Source organism: Neodiprion lecontei, chromosome 1 (assembly GCF_021901455.1).
Source record: "Neodiprion lecontei isolate iyNeoLeco1 chromosome 1, iyNeoLeco1.1, whole genome shotgun sequence".
Taxonomy (NCBI): domain Eukaryota; kingdom Metazoa; phylum Arthropoda; class Insecta; order Hymenoptera; family Diprionidae; genus Neodiprion; species Neodiprion lecontei.
This window is the reverse complement of record NC_060260.1, coordinates 36914296-36934524: the sequence shown is the minus strand read 5'-3', so window position 1 is coordinate 36934524 and position 20229 is coordinate 36914296. Positions and strand designations below refer to the sequence as shown.

The 20229-nt window shown below is 40.7% G+C and overlaps 3 protein-coding genes across 3 annotated transcripts; all 3 read left to right on the top strand.

Moving 5' to 3' along the window:
- Positions 1-6024: 6024 nt before the first annotated feature.
- On the top strand, positions 6025-11655 carry LOC107219821 (laccase-2-like). The gene is made up of 9 exons (XM_046735177.1): positions 6025-6156; positions 8761-8861; positions 9005-9167; positions 9261-9558; positions 9645-9982; positions 10054-10337; positions 10522-10785; positions 10856-11092; positions 11215-11655. Exons 2-9 carry the CDS (start codon positions 8789-8791, stop codon positions 11532-11534), a joined length of 1977 nt encoding a protein of 658 aa, XP_046591133.1. The 5' UTR covers positions 6025-6156; positions 8761-8788; the 3' UTR covers positions 11535-11655.
- A 1352-nt stretch (positions 11656-13007) lies between these two features.
- LOC107219854 (oxidoreductase ptaE) lies at positions 13008-15876 on the top strand. Its single transcript, XM_015658196.2, has 8 exons — positions 13008-13119; positions 13262-13424; positions 13518-13815; positions 13891-14228; positions 14297-14580; positions 14757-15017; positions 15088-15324; positions 15430-15876. Exons 1-8 carry the CDS (start codon positions 13041-13043, stop codon positions 15747-15749), a joined length of 1980 nt encoding a protein of 659 aa, XP_015513682.2. The 5' UTR covers positions 13008-13040; the 3' UTR covers positions 15750-15876.
- An 808-nt stretch (positions 15877-16684) lies between these two features.
- Positions 16685-19759, top strand: LOC124293633 (laccase-2-like). The gene is made up of 8 exons (XM_046735168.1): positions 16685-16807; positions 16950-17112; positions 17206-17503; positions 17580-17917; positions 17989-18272; positions 18445-18705; positions 18776-19012; positions 19115-19759. The coding sequence occupies exons 1-8, from the start codon at positions 16729-16731 to the stop codon at positions 19432-19434; spliced, it is 1980 nt and encodes a 659-aa protein (XP_046591124.1). The 5' UTR covers positions 16685-16728; the 3' UTR covers positions 19435-19759.
- Positions 19760-20229: the final 470 nt, after the last annotated feature.

Sequence of the window (20229 nt, the reverse complement as noted above, 5' to 3'; positions counted from 1 at the left end):
TCCTTGGGGTCCAATTGGTCGGGAAAGAGTCATACGAATCAATTCTGAGACGAAAAATTTTTTGGTAAAAAAAAAAGGAAGGTTAACCCCTTTGTATTTTTGGCGAAAATTTTCGCGATTTTGAAAAGTGCAGGAATCAATTCTTTCAGGCACTATTCCGACGTAATTTTGCGAGAAAAATCGATTGGGCGCAGTCCCAATACGCTGCGATCAACGCATCGAAAGTTACAGCCAAAAAACGAAAACCTGAATTTTCGACATTTTTCAGCAGGTGTATTTTTCTCCTCAATTTCTCTCCTGTTAATCCCACGCTCTTTTCGCTGCGTTTTCTGAGTTCCTTGGGGTCCAATTGGCCGGAAAAGAGTCGTACGAATCAATTCTGAGACGAAAAATTTTTTGGTAAAAAAAAAAGGAAGGTTAACCCTTTGTATTTTTGGCGAAAATTTTCGCGATTTTGAAAAGTGCAGGAATCAATTCTTTCAGGCACTATTCCGACGTAATTTTGCGAGAAAAATCGATTGGGCGCAGTCCCAATACGCTGCGATCAACGCATCGAAAGTTACAGCCAAAAAACGAAAACCTGAATTTTCGACATTTTTCAGCAGGTGTATTTTTCTCCTCAATTTCTCTCCTGTTAATCCCACGCTCTTTTCGCTGCGTTTTCTGAGTTCCTTGGGGTCCAATTGGCCGGGAAAGAGTCATACGAATCAATTCTGAGACGAAAAATTTTTTGGTAAAAAAAAAAGGAAGGTTAACCCCTTTGTATTTTTGGCGAAAATTTTCGCGATTTTGAAAAGTGCAGGAATCAATTCTTTCAGGCACTATTCCGACGTAATTTTGCGAGAGAAATCGATTGGGCGTAGTCCCAATACGCTGCGATTAACGCATCGAAAGTTACAGCCAAAAAACGAGAACCTGAATTTTCGACATTTTTCAGCAGGTGTATTTTTCTCCTCAATTTCTCTCCTGTTAATCCCACGCTCTTTTCGCTGCGTTTTCTGAGTTCCTTGGGGTCCAATTGGTCGGGAAAGAGTCATACGAATCGATTCTGAGACGAAAAATTTTTTCGTAAAAAAGAAAGGAAGGTTAACCCCTTTGTATTTTTGGCGAAAATTTTCGCGATTTTGAAAAGTGCAGGAATCAATTCTTTCAGGCACTATTCCGACGTAATTTTGCGAGAAAAATCGATTGGGCGCAGTCCCAATACGCTGCGATCAACGCATCGAAAGTTACAGCCAAAAAACGAAAACCTGAATTTTCGACATTTTTCAGCAGGTGTATTTTTCTCCTCAATTTCTCTCCTGTTAATCCCACGCTCTTTTCGCTGCGTTTTCTGAGTTCCTTGGGGTCCAATTGGCCGGGAAAGAGTCATACGAATCAATTCTGAGACGAAAAATTTTTTGGTAAAAAAAAAAGGAAGGTTAACCCCTTTGTATTTTTGGCGAAAATTTTCGCGATTTTGAAAAGTGCAGGAATCAATTCTTTCAGGCACTATTCCGACGTAATTTTGCGAGAGAAATCGATTGGGCGTAGTCCCAATACGCTGCGATTAACGCATCGAAAGTTACAGCCAAAAAACGAGAACCTGAATTTTCGACATTTTTCAGCAGGTGTATTTTTCTCCTCAATTTCTCTCCTGTTGATCCCACGCTCTTTTCGCTGCGTTTTCTGAGTTCCTTGGGGTCCAATTGGTCGGGAAAGAGTCATACGAATCGATTCTGAGACGAAAAATTTTTTCGTAAAAAAGAAAGGAAGGTTAACCCCTTTGTATTTTTGGCGAAAATTTTCGCGATTTTGAAAAGTGCAGGAATCAATTCTTTCAGGCACTATTCCGACGTAATTTTGCGAGAAAAATCGATTGGGCGCAGTCCCAATACGCTGCGATCAACGCATCGAAAGTTACAGCCAAAAAACGAAAACCCGAATTTTCGACATTTTTCAGCAGGTGTAATTTTCTTCTCAATTTCTCTCCTGTTGATCCCACGCTCTTTTCGCTGCGTTTTCTGAGTTCCTTGGGGTCCAATTGGCCGGGAAAGAGTCATACGAATCGATTCTGAGACGAAAAATTTTTTCGTAAAAAAGAAAGGAAGGTTAACCCCTTTGTATTTTTGGCGAAAACTTTCGCGATTTTGAAAAGTGCAGGAATCAATTCTTTCAGGCACTATTCCGACGTAATTTTGCGAGAGAAATCGATTGGGCGTAGTCCCAATACGCTGCGATTAACGCATCGAAAGTTACAGCCAAAAAACGAGAACCTGAATTTTCGACATTTTTCAGCAGGTGTATTTTTCTCCTCAATTTCTCTCCTGTTAATCCCACGCTCTTTTCGCTGCGTTTTCTGAGTTCCTTGGGGTCCAATTGGCCGGGAAAGAGTCATACGAATCAATTCTGAGACGAAAAATTTTTTGGTAAAAAAAAAAGGAAGGTTAACCCCTTTGTATTTTTGGCGAAAATTTTCGCGATTTTGAAAAGTGCAGGAATCAATTCTTTCAGGCACTATTCCGACGTAATTTTGCGAGAGAAATCGATTGGGCGTAGTCCCAATACGCTGCGATTAACGCATCGAAAGTTACAGCCAAAAAACGAGAACCTGAATTTTCGACATTTTTCAGCAGGTGTATTTTTCTCCTCAATTTCTCTCCTGTTGATCCCACGCTCTTTTCGCTGCGTTTTCTGAGTTCCTTGGGGTCCAATTGGCCGGGAAAGAGTCATACGAATCGATTCTGAGACGAAAAATTTTTTCGTAAAAAAGAAAGGAAGGTTAACCCCTTTGTATTTTTGGCGAAAACTTTCGCGATTTTGAAAAGTGCAGGAATCAATTCTTTCAGGCACTATTCCGACGTAATTTTGCGAGAGAAATCGATTGGGCGTAGTCCCAATACGCTGCGATTAACGCATCGAAAGTTACAGCCAAAAAACGAGAACCTGAATTTTCGACATTTTTCAGCAGGTGTAATTTTCTTCTCAATTTCTCTCCTGTTGATCCCACGCTCTTTTCGCTGCGTTTTCTGAGTTCCTTGGGGTCCAATTGGTCGGGAAAGAGTCATACGAATCAATTCTGAGACGAAAAATTTTTTGGTACAAAAAAAAGGAAGGTTAACCCCTTTGTATTTTTGGCGAAAATTTTCGCGATTTTGAAAAGTGCTAGAATATATTCTTTTATATACTATTTCGACGTATTTTGCGAGAGAAATCGATTGGGCGCAGTCCGAATACGATGCGAGCAGAGGATCAGAATTCACAGCTACAAAACATCTCACTGGGTTCGCAAACAGGTAGAAGAAATAAGTAGTCCCATACTCAGAGCACGAAATGTCCAGTTCCAGTTTATTAATTGTTACAAATGTCCAGGTATCAGTGCATACTGTTCTACCAAATTCCTGAATGGTTCAATTGTAACATGTCATATTCTTACCTTATTCGAATAATATCAGAATATATCAATAATCACTACAACAATATACTTATTGATATAATTAGTATTATATTTATAACAGTATTTCATTTTCAGTTAAAAAAACAATCAGCACAATGAACGAACATTACATAAGGAGTCTGACTACTATATAAGGAAAAAATACCACTATTTACATTGCGTTTACCAGAATATCAACAATATTGTATGAAATAGGTTGTATTGAAGTATGTCAGCACACACGGAAAAAAAAATTCAGCTCATGGAACTAAATATTAGATAGTTACTTGTAAACAGTTCGTCGAACTAAACGTTCTGTTATTGGAAGAGCACTGCATGGTTCGTATAACTGACTGTTAGTCAGCTGTCATAGCTGTACGTTGTTTAGCTCTCTCAGCTAAACAGCTTCGTTCGAAGAGCTAGACCAGAATTTTCCGGCTCCGCTCACAGCGCTTATTATTAAATAGTACAATTATATTGCTATTAGTATTATTTTTCATCATTATTATCATTATTTATTCAGTGTCATTTACATATTTGAATGGACTATTTAAACAATTATCTATCAACTGTATTTAAATCATACTCATGAAATTTGAAGGTTATGAAATATGTCAACGCACCAGAGCACAGCGCAACTCACAGCTCTTAGAGCAAAACCATTCAGCTGTGAGAGCTGAACAACTTGCAGCTATCAGAGCTGACTAATATATAGTTGCTGTAACTACAAGATAGACCGTAGAGTGCGTATAGTTACTGGAGCTGTAGAATACAGCTCGCCGAACAGAATTTTTTTTTCCGTGCATTCTAAGTTCCGGCCTAAGTGCAGGTGCAATGCACCTCTGCACGATACGAGATACATAATACTATATTGTTACCATATCACGTAAACTGGAAGAAAATGAATAACAGCTACATAAATTTCTCCACATTTTTATCGCTTCTTCTTAGGTGTTGGTCACAGGATGCTCCAATCATTTTATTTTGCCATACTTGGGTCCTAAATGGCCTTGAAAGGGTCGTTTGAAATGCAAATGAAAAGCAAGATTAGTTAATCCGTTTGGTTTATTTTTTTGAATCAATTTTTTGAAAAAACAAAATTATGAAACCGATTTATTCATACCTTACATATATTGACGTCATTCAACGAGAGGAATTCATTGGGCGCAGTTTGAATACGCTGCGCACAGCTGATTCAGAGTTAGAGCCAGAAGACGAAAGGTTTTCTCTGCAATTCTTCCTCTGTTACTTGGACTCGCCTTCAGATGTCTTGTTCGCATTCTTGAGGGTTCAGTCAGCAGAAAAAACCCCTACAAAACGATTCTGATACAAAAAATTCGAGAGCTCTGAAAATCGCAAAAAAGGAAGGCTAACCCCTTTTAATTTTCGGTTAAATTTTCAACGATTTTCAATAACGCTACAATCAATTTTTCTATCCACTATATATCGACGTAATTTTGCGACAGAAAACTATTGCGCGCAGTAGGAATACACTGCGAGTAAGGGATAAAGAGTTGGAGCCTAAAAACAAGAAATTTCCCTCGTAATTTCTCTGTTGCTGATCGCTTGCTCTTTTTGATGTTTGTTCCACGTTCCTGAAGATATGATTACTTTCAAAACGGTCGTACAAATCGACACAGAAACGAGAAATTTTTAGCTCAAAACAGTAAGTTTTGCGAGAGAAATCAATTGCGTATAGTGTAGAATCGGTAGAAGCAAGAAAGAAAAGTTTCAGTTGAAAAATGAAGAATTTTGCCGTATTACATTCCTATTTCCTCTGCTATTGGTCCTGCAACGTTCAGATGTCTACCCCGGATTACTGAGGGTCGAATTAGTGGTACACGGAAAAAAAAATTCAGCTCGTGGAACTAAATATTAGATAGTTACTTGTAAACAGTTCGTCGAACTAAACGTTCTGTTATTGGAAGAGCACTGCATGGTTCGTATAACTGACTGTTAGTCAGCTGTCATAGCTGTACGTTGTTCAGCTCTCTCAGCTAAACAGCTTCGTTCGAAGAGCTAGACCAGAATTTTTCGGCTCCGCTCACAGCGCTTATTATTAAATAGTACAATTATATTGCTATTAGTATTATTTTTCATCATTATTATCATTATTTATTCAGTGTCATTTACATATTTGAATGGACTATTTAAACAATTATCTATCAACTGTATTTAAATCATACTCATGAAATTTGAAGGTTATGAAATATGTCAACGCACCAGAGCACAGCGCAACTTACAGCTCTTAGAGCAAAACCATTCAGCTGTGAGAGCTGAACAACTTGCAGCTATCAGAGCTGACTAATATATAGTTGCTGTAACTACAAGATAGACCGTAGAGTGCGTATAGTTACTGGAGCTGTAGAATACAGCTCGCCGAACAGAATTTTTTTTTCCGTGTACAAGGGTTCTGCAAATTGGTTCCCCAACAAAGAGTTTTCGAGCTTCAAAAATTGCAGAAAATGAAGGCTACTCCTTTGCATTTGCTTCCAAAAATTTTGGGCAATTTTGTATAATTCCAAAACCAATTCATTCAGACGCCACGTTTACGTAACTTTGCGAGAGCAAATTATTGCACGCAGTCTAAAGTCAGTAGGAGCAACAGATCAAAGATTCGATAGTGCTGGAAGAGTGAGTGGGGTAGTCATTCAATCGAGCTTATAAAGCCAGTTGACGAGAACAAAACTTCAGTCAATCCATTTTGGCGAAGAAGCATTGTAATTAATCCGAGGTATCAGGTTGGTTATAAATAAAAATTTACTAAATATAATTCATAAGCATTTTCATTTAGAGGAGTCAATTAATAATATTTATCAGTATTTGTTCCGTTCGCAGAGTATGATATAAAATAGTGCGTCAAAAAAGCTGATGCACTACATTTCAGAACTGAACTAGATATTTAGTGTCACACATTAAAATCTGTGTTAATATAGGGTGTGATTTTTTCAATCGCTTCGAGGCGATATTTTAGCAGAAGGCGAGATTTGACGAAAAATGACATACTACATCTTCAGAGTTCGAAGACGGAAAAAATTTGTCGCTATCATATCTGTAGAGCCGTTACCGATAGATGAGGGTCAACTTATAGTTTCATGTTAATCAAATGATATGTTTATCTTGCAGGAAAAGATCTTTGCTTCTCCATTGGAATACCAAAAAAAGAATATTTATACAGCGACTGATTAAATAACGTTCCGATCGTCTTCGTTTCGGGTGTTATCTCATACCAGGAATGTCCTTGGTTGATATCGTATTTTGTTCACGGTCACCATTGAGAAAACACAACCTCCGGCGTTGCTAGAACACACTTGTCATAATTAAAACTCATAATGAAAATCTAATTTCTCCAATTTCTGTGCATAAAAGTTTGTCACACACACGTCACGAGTGTGGCATTCTGTGGTAATTTTCTCTGCGCTCATCTAAATTCCATTTCGTGCAATGAACAAACCTCATCGTGTGTTGTAAGCCATTTGACAAATGCCATCAAATATCGACCCTTGGTTGTCTTCGCGTTGCTTCTGAGGGTAAAGATCAGTTTCACCTACTTCCGATTCACCTCCGATTGCTTTGCAAACCAAGATATTATTGCACATGATATTATTTCAAATCGCATATAGGTAACGGTGTTGCGTATAGGGCATGTACATTGCATGATCGACTCCTACAAATGCTATATTAAATCCAGCGTAAAAAAATTGTTAAAGTTCTCACGTGTAATAACGTCTATAGTGGGAAGATCGCCGTGTCGAGTGTGCAATAAGATCGCGTGAAATATATGTGAATCGGTGACTGCAATCCCCGGATGCGACGCAATATAGTTAGCTATAAGTTTGAGGAACAGCGATTAGACGGATTAACATATTAACTCGCGCATCAGTTAGCAGGAGCAGATGATTTGAACTTTGGTCCGCGGATGAGGTAATATAGCCTTCGCGATTCGAAACCCCCTCTCATACACAACATGAACACCGCGATTCACGCCAAACGACGTCGAGTTCACAACTACTAACGCGAAACGCGAGATAAAATTGGCCTGTTAGTCGAATGACATGACCAAATATTGTGACTTGAAGAGATATTATCTGGAGTACAAATTCATTGTCCTTGTTTGCAAAGACCTTGAAGTTTGACCAACCTTCTCGCGGAAAATTCGTTTCATGAAATTGTATAAGCGAATGCTGAGGAAAACAGGTGAATTTAGGAATCCGTGAAATAATCGAGCACGATTATAAAGATCTGAAATCCGAAATTCTTTCTGATACTTTTTTTTTTTGACAATTAATTTAACATTCGTAAATTTTACGAGACTCGTGAATAAATTATTAAAATTATATAAGCGCGCAAGCGGTACAACTAAAGCGTTTATTCATTCACGTATTCACGCAATATAAAATTGCATTAAAATTGCGACTACGTCCTCTGTTTTCTCGTATTGGAAAATATTGGTTCATACGATTTGATCGGAAACTGCATAAGTTTAGAAATAATATCATGACTCACGTTCGATAGAATCCCTAAAGCGAAGACCGACTTGGGTACTCTTACAAACGCCTGCAGCGTGAATTAACAAGTTCGGAAGTAGCACGTATAAAATTCCGATTTTATACTGTAACTTAGGTACAATTATAACTTATTAAACTTCAAAGGTGTCTGGCGGGGGGTTTCCACAATACAAAGTGTCCGGCAATGGATGATGTGATTTGTAATAATATCCCGTATAAGATTTTTTTTCAAATCACGCTCTATACTAGGATGTTTTTGGGCAGCAATTTTGTGCACCTTTTCTATCTGACACCCGTCAAAGCCACCGGGACTGAAGTTTCATAGTACCAGCATTAAGATTGAAAGGGAACCTAGTAAACTCTTTTGCGAAGAAGTACATACTACTCATTGCGTGTGTTCGCGCCTAGAGCGCTTCTATGATTTAAAGTGTAGCGCGAGAGGATCTCCTGCCACTTAATTATTTTAATTGCGTCTGTCCTTTTCCATGTCATACAAATGCCTTTTCACGAGCTCGAGATCGCAGCATGAAATCCCACATGGTTCAACTGATAGGTTCGGAGTAGGTTGCTTGACCCTCCAACTGACCGCGACGAACCGGGTAAAATTCTCCCTCCGTCTTGGCATTTGTTCAATGAATCTGCTATTATTTATTGGCTTACTCGGGCTTTTACCTCTGATTCGTGAGGGTTTATAAGCCTCGGCAAGTTGTTGTTCGTTGTTAGTTCGTACGCGCGATTGTCGTGTTTTTATTTAAACGACCCGATTACTCATTGCTTACCGAAGTTTCCCTTTTACAGTATAAAAATAATTCATCGTGTTTTACCTTGTCCGATTAGGCTCAACGATATAGAGGGACGATAGAAAATGCGCTCTTACAAGGCGTTGCTTCTCTTCGCAGCTTTAACAATAGCCGCAGAAACTCTTGGGACTATAATTGGTAAGAAATAGAATTCAAGAATTCACCAAGGCTTGTCCATTTTTTATTTACGATAACAATTTTATTAGGACATAGTTGATTTCTCGGTAGAACCCTCGCTATAATATAGGTAGATTTGACAACTTTTCCTTGAAATATTGCAGAATTACCAGACGACTACAACCAGGCGTCACCGTGGCACGAGTTAGCCAAGCTTGGAGTTGGAAATCTCACGGAAACAGATTGTCTTCGTACGTGCGTTGTCGGGAAAGCACCGCGAGTCTGTCTTTACACATTTGTTTTAGAGTACTACGCATCAATGGGAACGTGAGTAGCCGTGATACGATCGAAAGTTCTTTCTTTCTTACAATTAGTACGTCAACTTTTGCTCGCTCGTTTTAATCGTTCGTCTCAATGCAGCGCCTGCAGAAATTGTAGCGATGGTGTCTTGGAGGACTGTTATCTGCCGCAGTGCATCCCAGCCGATGGAGTTCAGCGAGGAATGATGTCCGTCAACCGGCAGCTTCCCGGACCCCCGATTAACGTCTGCAAAAATGACCTAATCGTAGTAAACGTGAAAAATCAAATGCCCGGTACAGGATCAACAATCCATTGGCACGGGATTCTGCAGAAGAACAGTCCGTGGATGGACGGAGTTCCTTACGTAACCCAGTGTCCGATCGGAGAATCGAGTTTCAGATACGCGTTTCAAGCCGATGTCAGTGCAGGGATTTGCCTGTATTTTTCTTCGATCAATGAGACGGCGTGCAATCTAAATTGTATTCTAAATTTACCTTTTCACAGGTAGCTGGGACATATTTCTGGCACTCTCACTCCGGACTGCAGAGAGTTAACGGGCTTTACGGCGCGTTAGTTATTCGCGAACCGATTGTTGACGAACCCTGGTCCGATGGTACCTATGACTTTGACCTGCCAGAGCATACGATTGTACTTTCCGACTGGATGCACGAAACCGCGGAGATGTTTTTCCCCGGTCTACCCAACAGAGATCCAGGAGTTTTACCGGATGCTATATTGATTAACGGTTTAGGGCGGTATCACAACTCATCCACGAGCAAAGATTTTGTCAACTTGACCTTCCCTCTGGCGACTTTTCACGTGTCGAGGAATTCCAGCTACAGGTTTGTGGCAGGACGTTCTATTCTCCAACTTTGTTCCACACTGCTGTGTCTAATAGTCAGCTCCTTTGAAGGTTTCGGGTTATCAACGCAGCTAGTCATCCTTGCGAATTTCAATTTCAAATCGAGGATCATAACATGACTCTGATCGCCACTGACGGATATCCAATCGAGCCAATCACCGTCGATACATTCGTTGGTTACCCTGGTGAAAGATACGATTTTGTGATCGACACGAGTAACGCTCCGCTTGACAAGGACGCATTCTGGATTCACGTCACTAGCATAGGGTTTTGCGTGAGATACAATTTCGACCAGCATGCTGTTCTCGACTACGGCAAAAATAGCACAGCTTTAGGTCGGTGCCCGCTTTATAGTATAACATGATGCTTACTTTCGATTATATACTTAATTGATATTTGCAGAGAAATTGATTCGTAATTTCGCCAATTTTAACGGAATTCTTCCTTTCTGTAGTAAAAGGACTCGATGTACAGTTTGATAGCACTTTATTTGCTCAGCTGATAGTGTTCGAGTTTCAGGCATAAATCCAAGTCGAACTCGGCCTACTATACACAATCCTCTGAAAATCACGACCGTCTTGAATTATCCGCATGCAATGTGTGGCGAAGGTTCGAAGTATTTCTGCATCACTGATCTCAGGTCGATTGGAAGGGACTCAGAGGCGGGGAATCATACGAATGTTGGGATGGTAGAACCAAATGTCCGGCTCGTTATTCCATTTAATTTCCACAGCTTCAACGTCGATGCCTTCCACCAAGCCGGGACTTACAGAGAATATCAAAGTGAGAATTGCAAATGATTTTTTTGATTTTCAGTGCTCCAAGATCACTCGCACGAATTTAATTTATTCAGATATCGACCTAATGAAAATTCGAGCGGCTTCGATGAGCAATATAACTTTCAAGTTTCCTCCGAGTCCAATTATATTCAAGGAGAAACCCGACGACACATTCTGCAACGCAACCAATTTACCAGCTCAGTGCCAAAAGGTTGGTAACGGTACGATAGATTCTCTCTGTCATTGTACCAACGTCGTGGTTCTGAAAGAAGGCGACTTAGTCGAGCTGGTTTTGGCCGACGCAGATGGCGGTGAGTACAAATTCCTAAAAAGTAAACGGTCATCGAGTCGTCTAGCTCTCTCTAGCAATAGCAGGGCGTCGATCCCCGTTCAATTTCACCACTAATCGCAAGCCTCGTTGATTATATTTCAGACCTTACAGTCAGTCATCCGTTCCATTTGCATGGTTACTCTTTCCACGTGATGCGTGTTGGCCAAAATTACAAAAGCGAAGGCGAAAATTCTCTGAACCATACATACTTTGCTTCGCCACTAAAGGACACCGTCAATGTACCCTCCGGAGGATTTGTCACCATCCGATTTAGAGCTGATAATCCTGGAATTTGGATGATGCATTGTCACCTCGAATGGCACATGGCTATTGGCATGGGAATGGCCTTCTGGGTCGAGGGAAATATCCCATCTCCACCTCCAGGCTTTCCGAGATGCGGCGATTTTGATCCGTTGAATTAGGCTGATGTCGATGAAGTCATGTGCCGAGCCTAAGGCAACTTTATCGTTCAATTCAACGGAAATTGCGAAATAATTTACAATCTATGAAAAGTATTACCTTCTTGTATCTCGTATTCATGAAATTATACCTGTTAATGCAAGTTTCCTTTTGTTTTTCACACACTCTGTCAAAATACCAGTTACCTCTTTGAAACATTTTTTCAATATTTATCGCGGCGTACTTTAGACTCTCAAAATCGACAGATCATAACTGAATACTTTGGAACGGCACAGAGCGCAACGATAGTCGAAAAGCTACCAATGTGCCAATGTAATAAAACTAACGAACAAGATGAAGAAAAACGCTTCGCTCTCCCGCAACAGGCAATGCCGCATGATCGCGTTTATATCTAGCTTATCTGCGATAGTTTGTTGGCGTTGTTGCCAAGATTTTGAGGAATCCACTCTACGTTGATTCTCCCAATTTCTCATAATCAATACTTACGATTAACACGTGTATGTATAAATATATGCATCGAAACGTACAAGGACGAGCAAATTTGCGACAAAGCATTGTTTTTACAGAATTCGTCCTAAGCCGCCTAGTTGCTGTATTTCCGGGAACTCGGCGCTACGCGCCTCATTTTTCCACGACTAATAAAGCTCTTTCTGAATAATCAATTATCAAGAAAAATGTTAATCGCAACCTCACGAGGCAACCGCAGCGACTCGCATTTCTGATGGCTTCGTTCCGCGGCTTCAACAATTACGATAATCGAATATTTTCACCGTTGTGTGTATAGTTGGAAGCAAATCGTCTGCAATTTTGTGATCCGTATGATGTGTTTTTATACATTTTTATCGTCATAACGTGTGAATAACGTACCGTGAATTATGCAGTGATAAAAACTGCAGTCGAACATCCTGACAACGCCGTATTAAACATATTCGTGCCTTCTTCGAAAGATTCTAGTTCTTATCCTCTGTCGCATGTTCGTGCAAGCGTCAATAAAAAAATATTTCCAGTTCCAGTGATATGACATGTTTCACGGTTAAAAGCACATAAACCCGTCTCCGAATGGATGGTTCGTGACAATAAGCACGAGGTGTACCAAATAAAAACATATTGCAGTTAATTTTATCGTAATCACTAGTAAATATAGATTCGGACAGCACTTCTGATCGGTTTGCAATGAAATTTGCACACGTCACGTGCACAATTGCCAACTATATTGTCTGTATACTTTTAATGCTTATGCATGCTGATTATCAAGTGATCAACTGAATTTCGTGGCAATAACGTCGCCTTATATCTCCAATCACAGTTTCGAGCAGTTTTGATGCGATACTGTTAACGCTATAAAACTGTGTTAATAGCTGCATTCAAGAGCAGTTCGTACTTGTTGACTGCAAAGAACAATAGTAACTGCAAAATTTTATTCTTTTGCTCAATAGATAAGCTTGGTTATATATACGCGTGTATCGCTACGTCCCGTCATTTTCTACGAGTGAGTTCAACATTACAAAATGTGTTCCCAAAGCCGGTATTTGCTTTGGCTGGCAGCATTGATAATTACTGCCTTACCGATTTTCGGAACAATTATTGGTGCGTGAAAGAATTGAGAGATTTAAAACAAAGTTGCCCGTTTTTTACTCAAAATAACAATTTCGTCACGATAAGATTGACTTTTAAACGAAGTCGTCAAATGAAACCGTAGATGTGACAAAGTTTTTGTAAAAACCCGCAGAATTACCGCAAGACTACGATTGTACGTCACCATGGAGTGAACTGACTAAGCTCGGTGTTGAAAATCTCACGGAAACAGATTGTCTTCGCACATGCGCTGTCGGGCAATTGCCACGAGTCTGTCTATACACTTTTGTTCTAGAGTTCTATGCGGCGATGGGAACGTGAGTAGCCGTGATACGATCGAAAGTTCCTTCTTTCTTATAATTAGTACGTCAACTTTTGCTCGCTCGTTTTAATCGTTCGTCTCAATGCAGCGCCTGCAGAAATTGTAGCGATGGTGTCTTGGAGGACTGTTATCTGCCGCAGTGCATCCCAGCCGATGGAGTTCAGCGAGGAATGATGTCCGTCAACCGGCAGCTTCCCGGACCCCCGATTAACGTCTGCAAAAATGACCTAATCGTAGTCAATGTAAAAAACCAAATGGCGGGTACGGGAGCTTCAATCCACTGGCATGGACTTCCGATGACGAGGGATCCGTGGATGGACGGAGTTCCTTACGTAACCCAGTGTCCGATCGGAGAATCGAGTTTCCGATACGTATTTCCAGCCGAGGTCAGTGCAAATTTTCGAACGTCTTTTGCTCCTTCGCGTGGACTCTAAACAGAGTCCTGAATTTTGTCGCCACAGGAAGTCGGCACGTATTTCTGGCACTCTCACTCTGGGTTACACAGGGCCAACGGGCACTACGGTTCGTTAGTTATTCGCGAACCATGCGTTGACGAACCCTACTCCAATGATATCTACGACTTTGACCTACCCGAGCATACGATTGTACTTTCCGATTGGATGCACGAAACCGCGGAAATGTTCTTCCCCGGTCTACCCAGCAGAGTGCCAGGAATTGTACCTGATGCTATACTGATTAACGGTTTTGGATGGTACCTCAATGGAACTGCGAGTGAAGATTCCGTCAACTCGTCTTTTCCTCTGGCAACTTTTCACGTATCCAGAAATTCAAGTTATAGGTTTGTGGCACGTCGTTTTGTCATCCAACTTTGCTCTCAATAACTCTCGATACTCGGCCTTCCATTAGGTTCCGGATCATCAACTCAGCCAACCATGTTTGTGGGTTCCTGATTCAAATTCAGAATCACAATCTGACTCTCATCGCCGCTGACGGAATAACGATCGTGCCGGTCGTTGTCGATGCCTTTGTCAGCTATCCTGGTGAAAGATACGATTTTGTGATCAACACTAATAACACGTCTCTTGATGAGGACGCATATTGGATCTTCGTCAATGGCTTGGGAGTATGCGCGAATCTCGGATTATATCAGAACGCCGTTCTATCCTATGGCACAAACAGCACAGATTTAGGTCCCTACCTGCTTCATAATATAACATTTAGTTGATTTCGGTAGTATGCCACCTGTATTTGCAAGTTTGTCTTTCATATGAAATCTTGCTTCTCTGCAATGTAGAAGATTGTTAGTTTTTAGCGATAGTACAGCATTATAATGATTTTTGCTCGACTAATGACTTTCACATCACAGGGATCATTCCAAACAGAACTCGACCAACACTAAGTGACCCTCTGAACTTTACGAAAGTCTTAAATTATCCAAATACGACGTGCGGCGAGAGCTCGGACTATCTTTGCATCACCGATCTCAGATCAATTGGAAACGATAGAGACGCACGGCACTCGAGTGTTTGGACGGCGGAACCAGATGCCCGACTCGTTATTCCATTTGGTTTCCATATATTTGACGTCAACGATTTTCATCTACAGGGAACTTACCAAAAATATGAGAGTGAGAATCAAAACCTAATTTTTCGATCCGTGATTACTGCACAAAAATTAAAAACCTCAAATTTATCCAGACCTCCAGGACACCATTATTCGAGCGGCCATGACAAGCAATATAACTTTCACGTTTCCTTCAAGCCCTATCACATTCAAAGAGAAGCCCGATAACACATTCTGCAACACTAACAACTTACCAGCCAGGTGCCTAAACATTAGTAACACTACAGTCGGTTCTTACTGCCAGTGTACCAACGTCGTCATTTTGCAAGAAAACGACATCATCGAGCTGACATTGGTGGACACAACTGGGGGTGAGCTTGAGGTTCCAAAGATCAAGCGACTAGCGAGTCGTCTGGCTTTCTTATCTTTTTTAGAATTTGCCCTCAATCGTACGCCTTGATCATGTTACTTCTTAGATGCGTTGGAGAACCATCCGTTCCATTTGCACGGCTACTCCTTCTACGTGACGCATATGGGTCGAAACTATACAGAAGAGGACGCGAATTCTTTGAACCAGACATCCTGTGATCCACCACTCAAGGACACCATCAGTGTACCCAGCAAAGGATTCGTGACTATCCGTTTTCGGGCTGATAATCCGGGGCGGTGGCTGTTCCATTGTCACTTCGAATGGCACCTCTCGACTGGTATGGCAATGGTATTCTGGGTTGAGGGCGATATGTTGCCTCCACCTCCAGGATTCCCGAGATGTGGCGACTTTAGCTCGTTGACTTAGTTTGATCGAGATGAGGATATTGAGGGCCAATGGAATCGACCTACCATGTTCATAATGTATATAATTATTCAAATATGGCTGAATAAATACATCGAATTTCTGTTTATCAAACAGAATTAATATTTAATAGAGTAATTAATCCTTTTTCCAAAAATTCAGCTTAATTAACTCAAATCAATACCTTTTTTCACCACGCAGTACCTCGTTATCTTTTTTCTTAAGTATCTGTTCTTTCGAGTTACTCAGTCGATTTTCAGCTCAAAATATTGTAAATTCAAGGAGTCATGATACTTGAGTAGAATGATCCATTTCCCGGTATTTTGTGGTTCTAGGAAATTTCTTTTCATACTCAAAATCTCATTTTCCTAAAGGTAACTAATTTGCCTTAAAATATTATAGCTAAAGAGTAGCCCAAAATTTTTTTAAAGTTGCTTGAATCGGTATTTTCGCTTCCAGCGACCCCGGTGTCGCACCAGTGTCCAACACAGGAGGTGAGCAGCGTAAGAGTTGAGATTTCAAAATTTTGGTGTCAAATATTATTTGATTTACATGTGTCATGATGGCGAAAGATTAATGAAAATGAAGTATGAAATATGCGCACGTTATACGTACAGTTGCCAACCACATTAGATCTATACTTCTCAATAAGATTTTACGCTGATTAAAAAATCAGCAGCTCAATTCTCTTTCTTGATATGTTACTCATCAGAGCTCTGAACAGTTTTGAATTAAAAAAAAATAAATCCTGTTGTAGTGATAATTCAATGTATAACTTTGTATAAGTATATTGGACTGCAACAGTGCTACCATTATAAAACTGTTTTAATAGCCGCATTTAAGCGCTGATCATATTTTATGACCATCAAATACGACACTATTTGCAACATTTTATTCTTTTCCGCGATAGATAAGCTGGGTTATCTGTACCCGTGTGCCGCTGCGTCCGGTTATTCTCTAAGACTGAGTTGAGAAATGCAAAATGTGTTCCTACAGCCAAAATTTACTTCTGTTCGCTGCTTTGATAATTCGTGGCTCACCAATTTTTGGAACAATTATTGGTGAGAGAAAGAATTGAGAAATTCAAAAAAAAGTTGCCCGTTTGTTACTCAAGACCATAATTTTATCACGATACGATTGACTTTTAAGTAAAGCCGTCAAATGAAGCCGTAGATATGACAAATTTTTTTTAAAAACCCGCAGAATTACCGGACGACTACGATCGTACGTCACCATGGAGTGAACTGACTGAGCTCGGTGTTGGAAATCTCACGGAAACAGATTGTCTTCGTACATGCGCTGCCGGGCAATTGCCACGAGTCTGTCTATACACTTTTGTTCTAGAGTTCTATGCGGCGATGGGAACGTGAGTAGCCGTGATACGATCGAAAGTTCCTTCTTTCTTATAATTAGTACGTCAACTTTTGCTCGCTCGTTTTAATCGTTCATCTCCATGCAGCGCCTGCAGAAATTGTAGCAATGGTGTCTTGAAGGACTGCTATCTGTCGCAGTGCATCCCAGCCGATGGAGTTCAGCGAGGAATGATGTCCGTCAACCGGCAGCTTCCCGGACCCCCGATTAACGTCTGCAAAAATGACCTAATCGTAGTCAATGTAAAAAACCAAATGGCGGGTACGGGAGCTTCAATCCACTGGCATGGACTTCCGATGACGAGGAATCCGTGGATGGACGGAGTTCCTTACGTAACCCAGTGTCCGATCGGAGAATCGACTTTTAGCTACGTGTTTCCAGCTGAAGTCAGTGCAAGTTTTCGAACGTCTTTTTGTCCTTCGCGTGGATTTTAAATAGAGTCCTGAATTTTTGTCTCCGCAGGTAGCTGGCACGTATTTCTGGCACTCTCATTCTGGACTGCACAGAACTCACGGGCATTACGGCGCGTTAGTTATTCGCGAACCGCGTGTTGACGAACCCTGGTCCAATGATATCTACGACTTTGACCTGCCCGAGCATACGATTGTACTTTCCGATTGGATGCACGAAACCGCAGAAATGTTTTACCCCGGTCTACCCAGCAGAAAACCAGGAATTGAACCAACTACTGTGTTGGTTAACGGTTTTGGATGGTACCTCAATGCAACTACGAACGAAGATTCTGTCAACTCGTCATTTCCTCTGGCAACTTTTCACGTATCAAGGAATTCGAGCTACAGGTTTGTGGCACGTCGTTTTATAATCCAACATTGTTCTTGACGACCATATTTGATACTCGGCCTTCTGGTAGATTCCGGATTATTAACTCAGTCAGCCATGTGTGTGGGTACCAAATTCAAATTCAGAATCATAATTTGACTCTGATCGCCACTGACGGGACGCCTATCGTGCTGATCACTGTCGATACCATCGTCTGTTACCCTGGTGAAAGATACGATTTCGTGATCAACACGAGTAACATTTCGCTTGATGAGGATGGATTCTGGATATACATTACTGGCTTGGGAAGATGCAAGGATTTTGGCATCTTTCAGTACGCCATTCTATCCTATGGCACAAATAACACAGAATTAGGTCTCTACCTGCTTTATAATACAACATTCAGCCAATTTCCGAGTACTTTATTCGTACTTGCAAACTTGTCTTTCCTATGAAATCTTCCTTATTCGTAAGAAATTACCGTGTTTTAGTATTAATACCGTTTTACAGTGCCCTTTGCTTAACCAATGACTTTTTCAAACTACAGGGATTATTCCAAACATAACTCGACCAACACCAGACGACCCTCTGAACATCACGACGGTCTTGAATTATCCGAATACGACGTGTGGTGAGAGCTCGGACTATCTCTGCATCACCGATCTGAGATCAATTGGAAACGATACAGAGGCAGGGAACTCAAGTGTTTGGACGGCAGAACCAGATGTCCGACTCGTTGTTCCAGTTGGTTTTCACTATTTTGACATTGACGATTTTCACCGAAAGGGAAGTTACGAAAAATATGAAAGTGAGAACTGCAAACTTATTTTTCAATCCATTATTACCGCATAACAACTAAAAAACTCGAATTTGTCTAGACCTATACGACAGCCGTATTCGAGCGAGCATAATGAGCAATATAACTTTCACGTTTCCTTCGAGTCCAATCACATTCAAGGATAAACCCGATGACACATTCTGCAACACTACCGATTTACCAGCCGCGTGCCAAAATGTTAGTAGCAGTACGGCCGCTTCTTATTGCCAGTGTCCCAACGTCGTCATTTTGCAAGAAAACGACATCGTGGAGCTGACTTTGATCGACCAATCCGGCGGTGAGCTTCATTTTCCAAAGAGCAAGTGACTACCGAGTCTGGCTCTGTCATCATCGGTCGACTTCATTCCTAACCGTACGCCTTGATGATGTTACCTTTTAGAGCCGAAAGTTAGCCATCCGTTCCATTTGCACGGCTACTCCTTCTACGTGATGCGCATGGGTCGGAACTACGCAGACGACGACGAGAATTCGTGGAACCAGACATCCTCTGTTCCACCATTCAAGGACACCGTCAATATACCCAGCGAAGGATTCGTGACTATCCGTTTTCGAGCTGATAATCCGGGGCGGTGGCTGTTCCATTGTCACTTCGAATGGCACCTCTCTACTGGTATGGCAATGGTATTCTGGGTTGAGGGCGATATGTTGCCTCCACCTCCAGGATTCCCGAGATGTGGCGATTTTATCTTGTTCAACTAGTCTGATCAAGGTGTGGATGTCGATTGAACAGAACTGTCAAATTCAGAATATGAATAATTATCTAATATATCTAAATAAATGCATCAAAATCATGTTTATTGTGAGGTTTGTACTTGGACGCATCCGGTTCACAAATCTTTTTTCCGTTTATACGAGCGTCAATCACAGTTGATCTAGCTAAGGCTTACGTTTTAATGTTTCAGGTACCTATGACTAGATGTTTTAGTCAATAAAAACATATTAGTTTATTACATAGAAATGTCGTATTACGTGTGTAATTGATTATAATGAATAAGTATTCAATAAATTACATTTTCTTCTGGTACGTCTTTGATTTACGCAGTGGTATTAGTCCATTTCGCTATGAATGCAATTGCGGAACGATAACTTTGAAGCCATTTTAAATTATAAGTTGAAGTTAAATGCTGTGCTATAAGTTTTTAAATATTTTAGAATTTTACTCGAATGTTATTCCTATTGTTACATCATAATTGACATACACCGTGAGAAGGTTTCACCGCGTCCAAATGATCTCTTCCTGTTGTCTTTTTTTAAAAATTTAACATGTGTTTGCACCTGGTGTAACTATTTTCTCTGCTCCCTGTTTTCGTCGAGAGTTTACTTCACGGAGCATCATGTATCTCGACCTACTCATCTATTCATCGGGACTCGATCACTTGTGAAAGCTGAATTTAGCGCTTTCATTTTGGCTCTTATTGGCCTTCTCGCACCTGACATCGATTTTTTATCGGAAACATTATTTGACGTATTAGTCTGAAAGTATAACCGAAATCG

What these genes read in the sequence shown, in the direction of transcription:
- LOC107219821 (XM_046735177.1), top strand. Translation starts at nt 8,789, where the DNA reads ATGCGCTCTTACAAGGCGTTGCTTCTCTTCGCAGCTTTAACAATAGCC. An exon ending in TACTACGCATCAATGGGAAC is followed by an intron (nt 9,168 to 9,260) that starts GTGAGTAGCCGT and finishes GTCTCAATGCAG; the next exon opens with CGCCTGCAGAAATTGTAGCG. An exon ending in TTTGGCCGACGCAGATGGCG is followed by an intron (nt 11,093 to 11,214) that starts GTGAGTACAAAT and finishes ATTATATTTCAG; the next exon opens with ACCTTACAGTCAGTCATCCG.
- LOC107219854 (XM_015658196.2), top strand. Translation starts at nt 13,041, where the DNA reads ATGTGTTCCCAAAGCCGGTATTTGCTTTGGCTGGCAGCATTGATAATT. An exon ending in GATTTTCGGAACAATTATTG is followed by an intron (nt 13,120 to 13,261) that starts GTGCGTGAAAGA and finishes AAAAACCCGCAG; the next exon opens with AATTACCGCAAGACTACGAT. An exon ending in CACAAACAGCACAGATTTAG is followed by an intron (nt 14,581 to 14,756) that starts GTCCCTACCTGC and finishes TTCACATCACAG; the next exon opens with GGATCATTCCAAACAGAACT.
- LOC124293633 (XM_046735168.1), top strand. Translation starts at nt 16,729, where the DNA reads ATGTGTTCCTACAGCCAAAATTTACTTCTGTTCGCTGCTTTGATAATT. An exon ending in TTCTATGCGGCGATGGGAAC is followed by an intron (nt 17,113 to 17,205) that starts GTGAGTAGCCGT and finishes ATCTCCATGCAG; the next exon opens with CGCCTGCAGAAATTGTAGCA. An exon ending in GCTACGTGTTTCCAGCTGAA is followed by an intron (nt 17,504 to 17,579) that starts GTCAGTGCAAGT and finishes TTGTCTCCGCAG; the next exon opens with GTAGCTGGCACGTATTTCTG.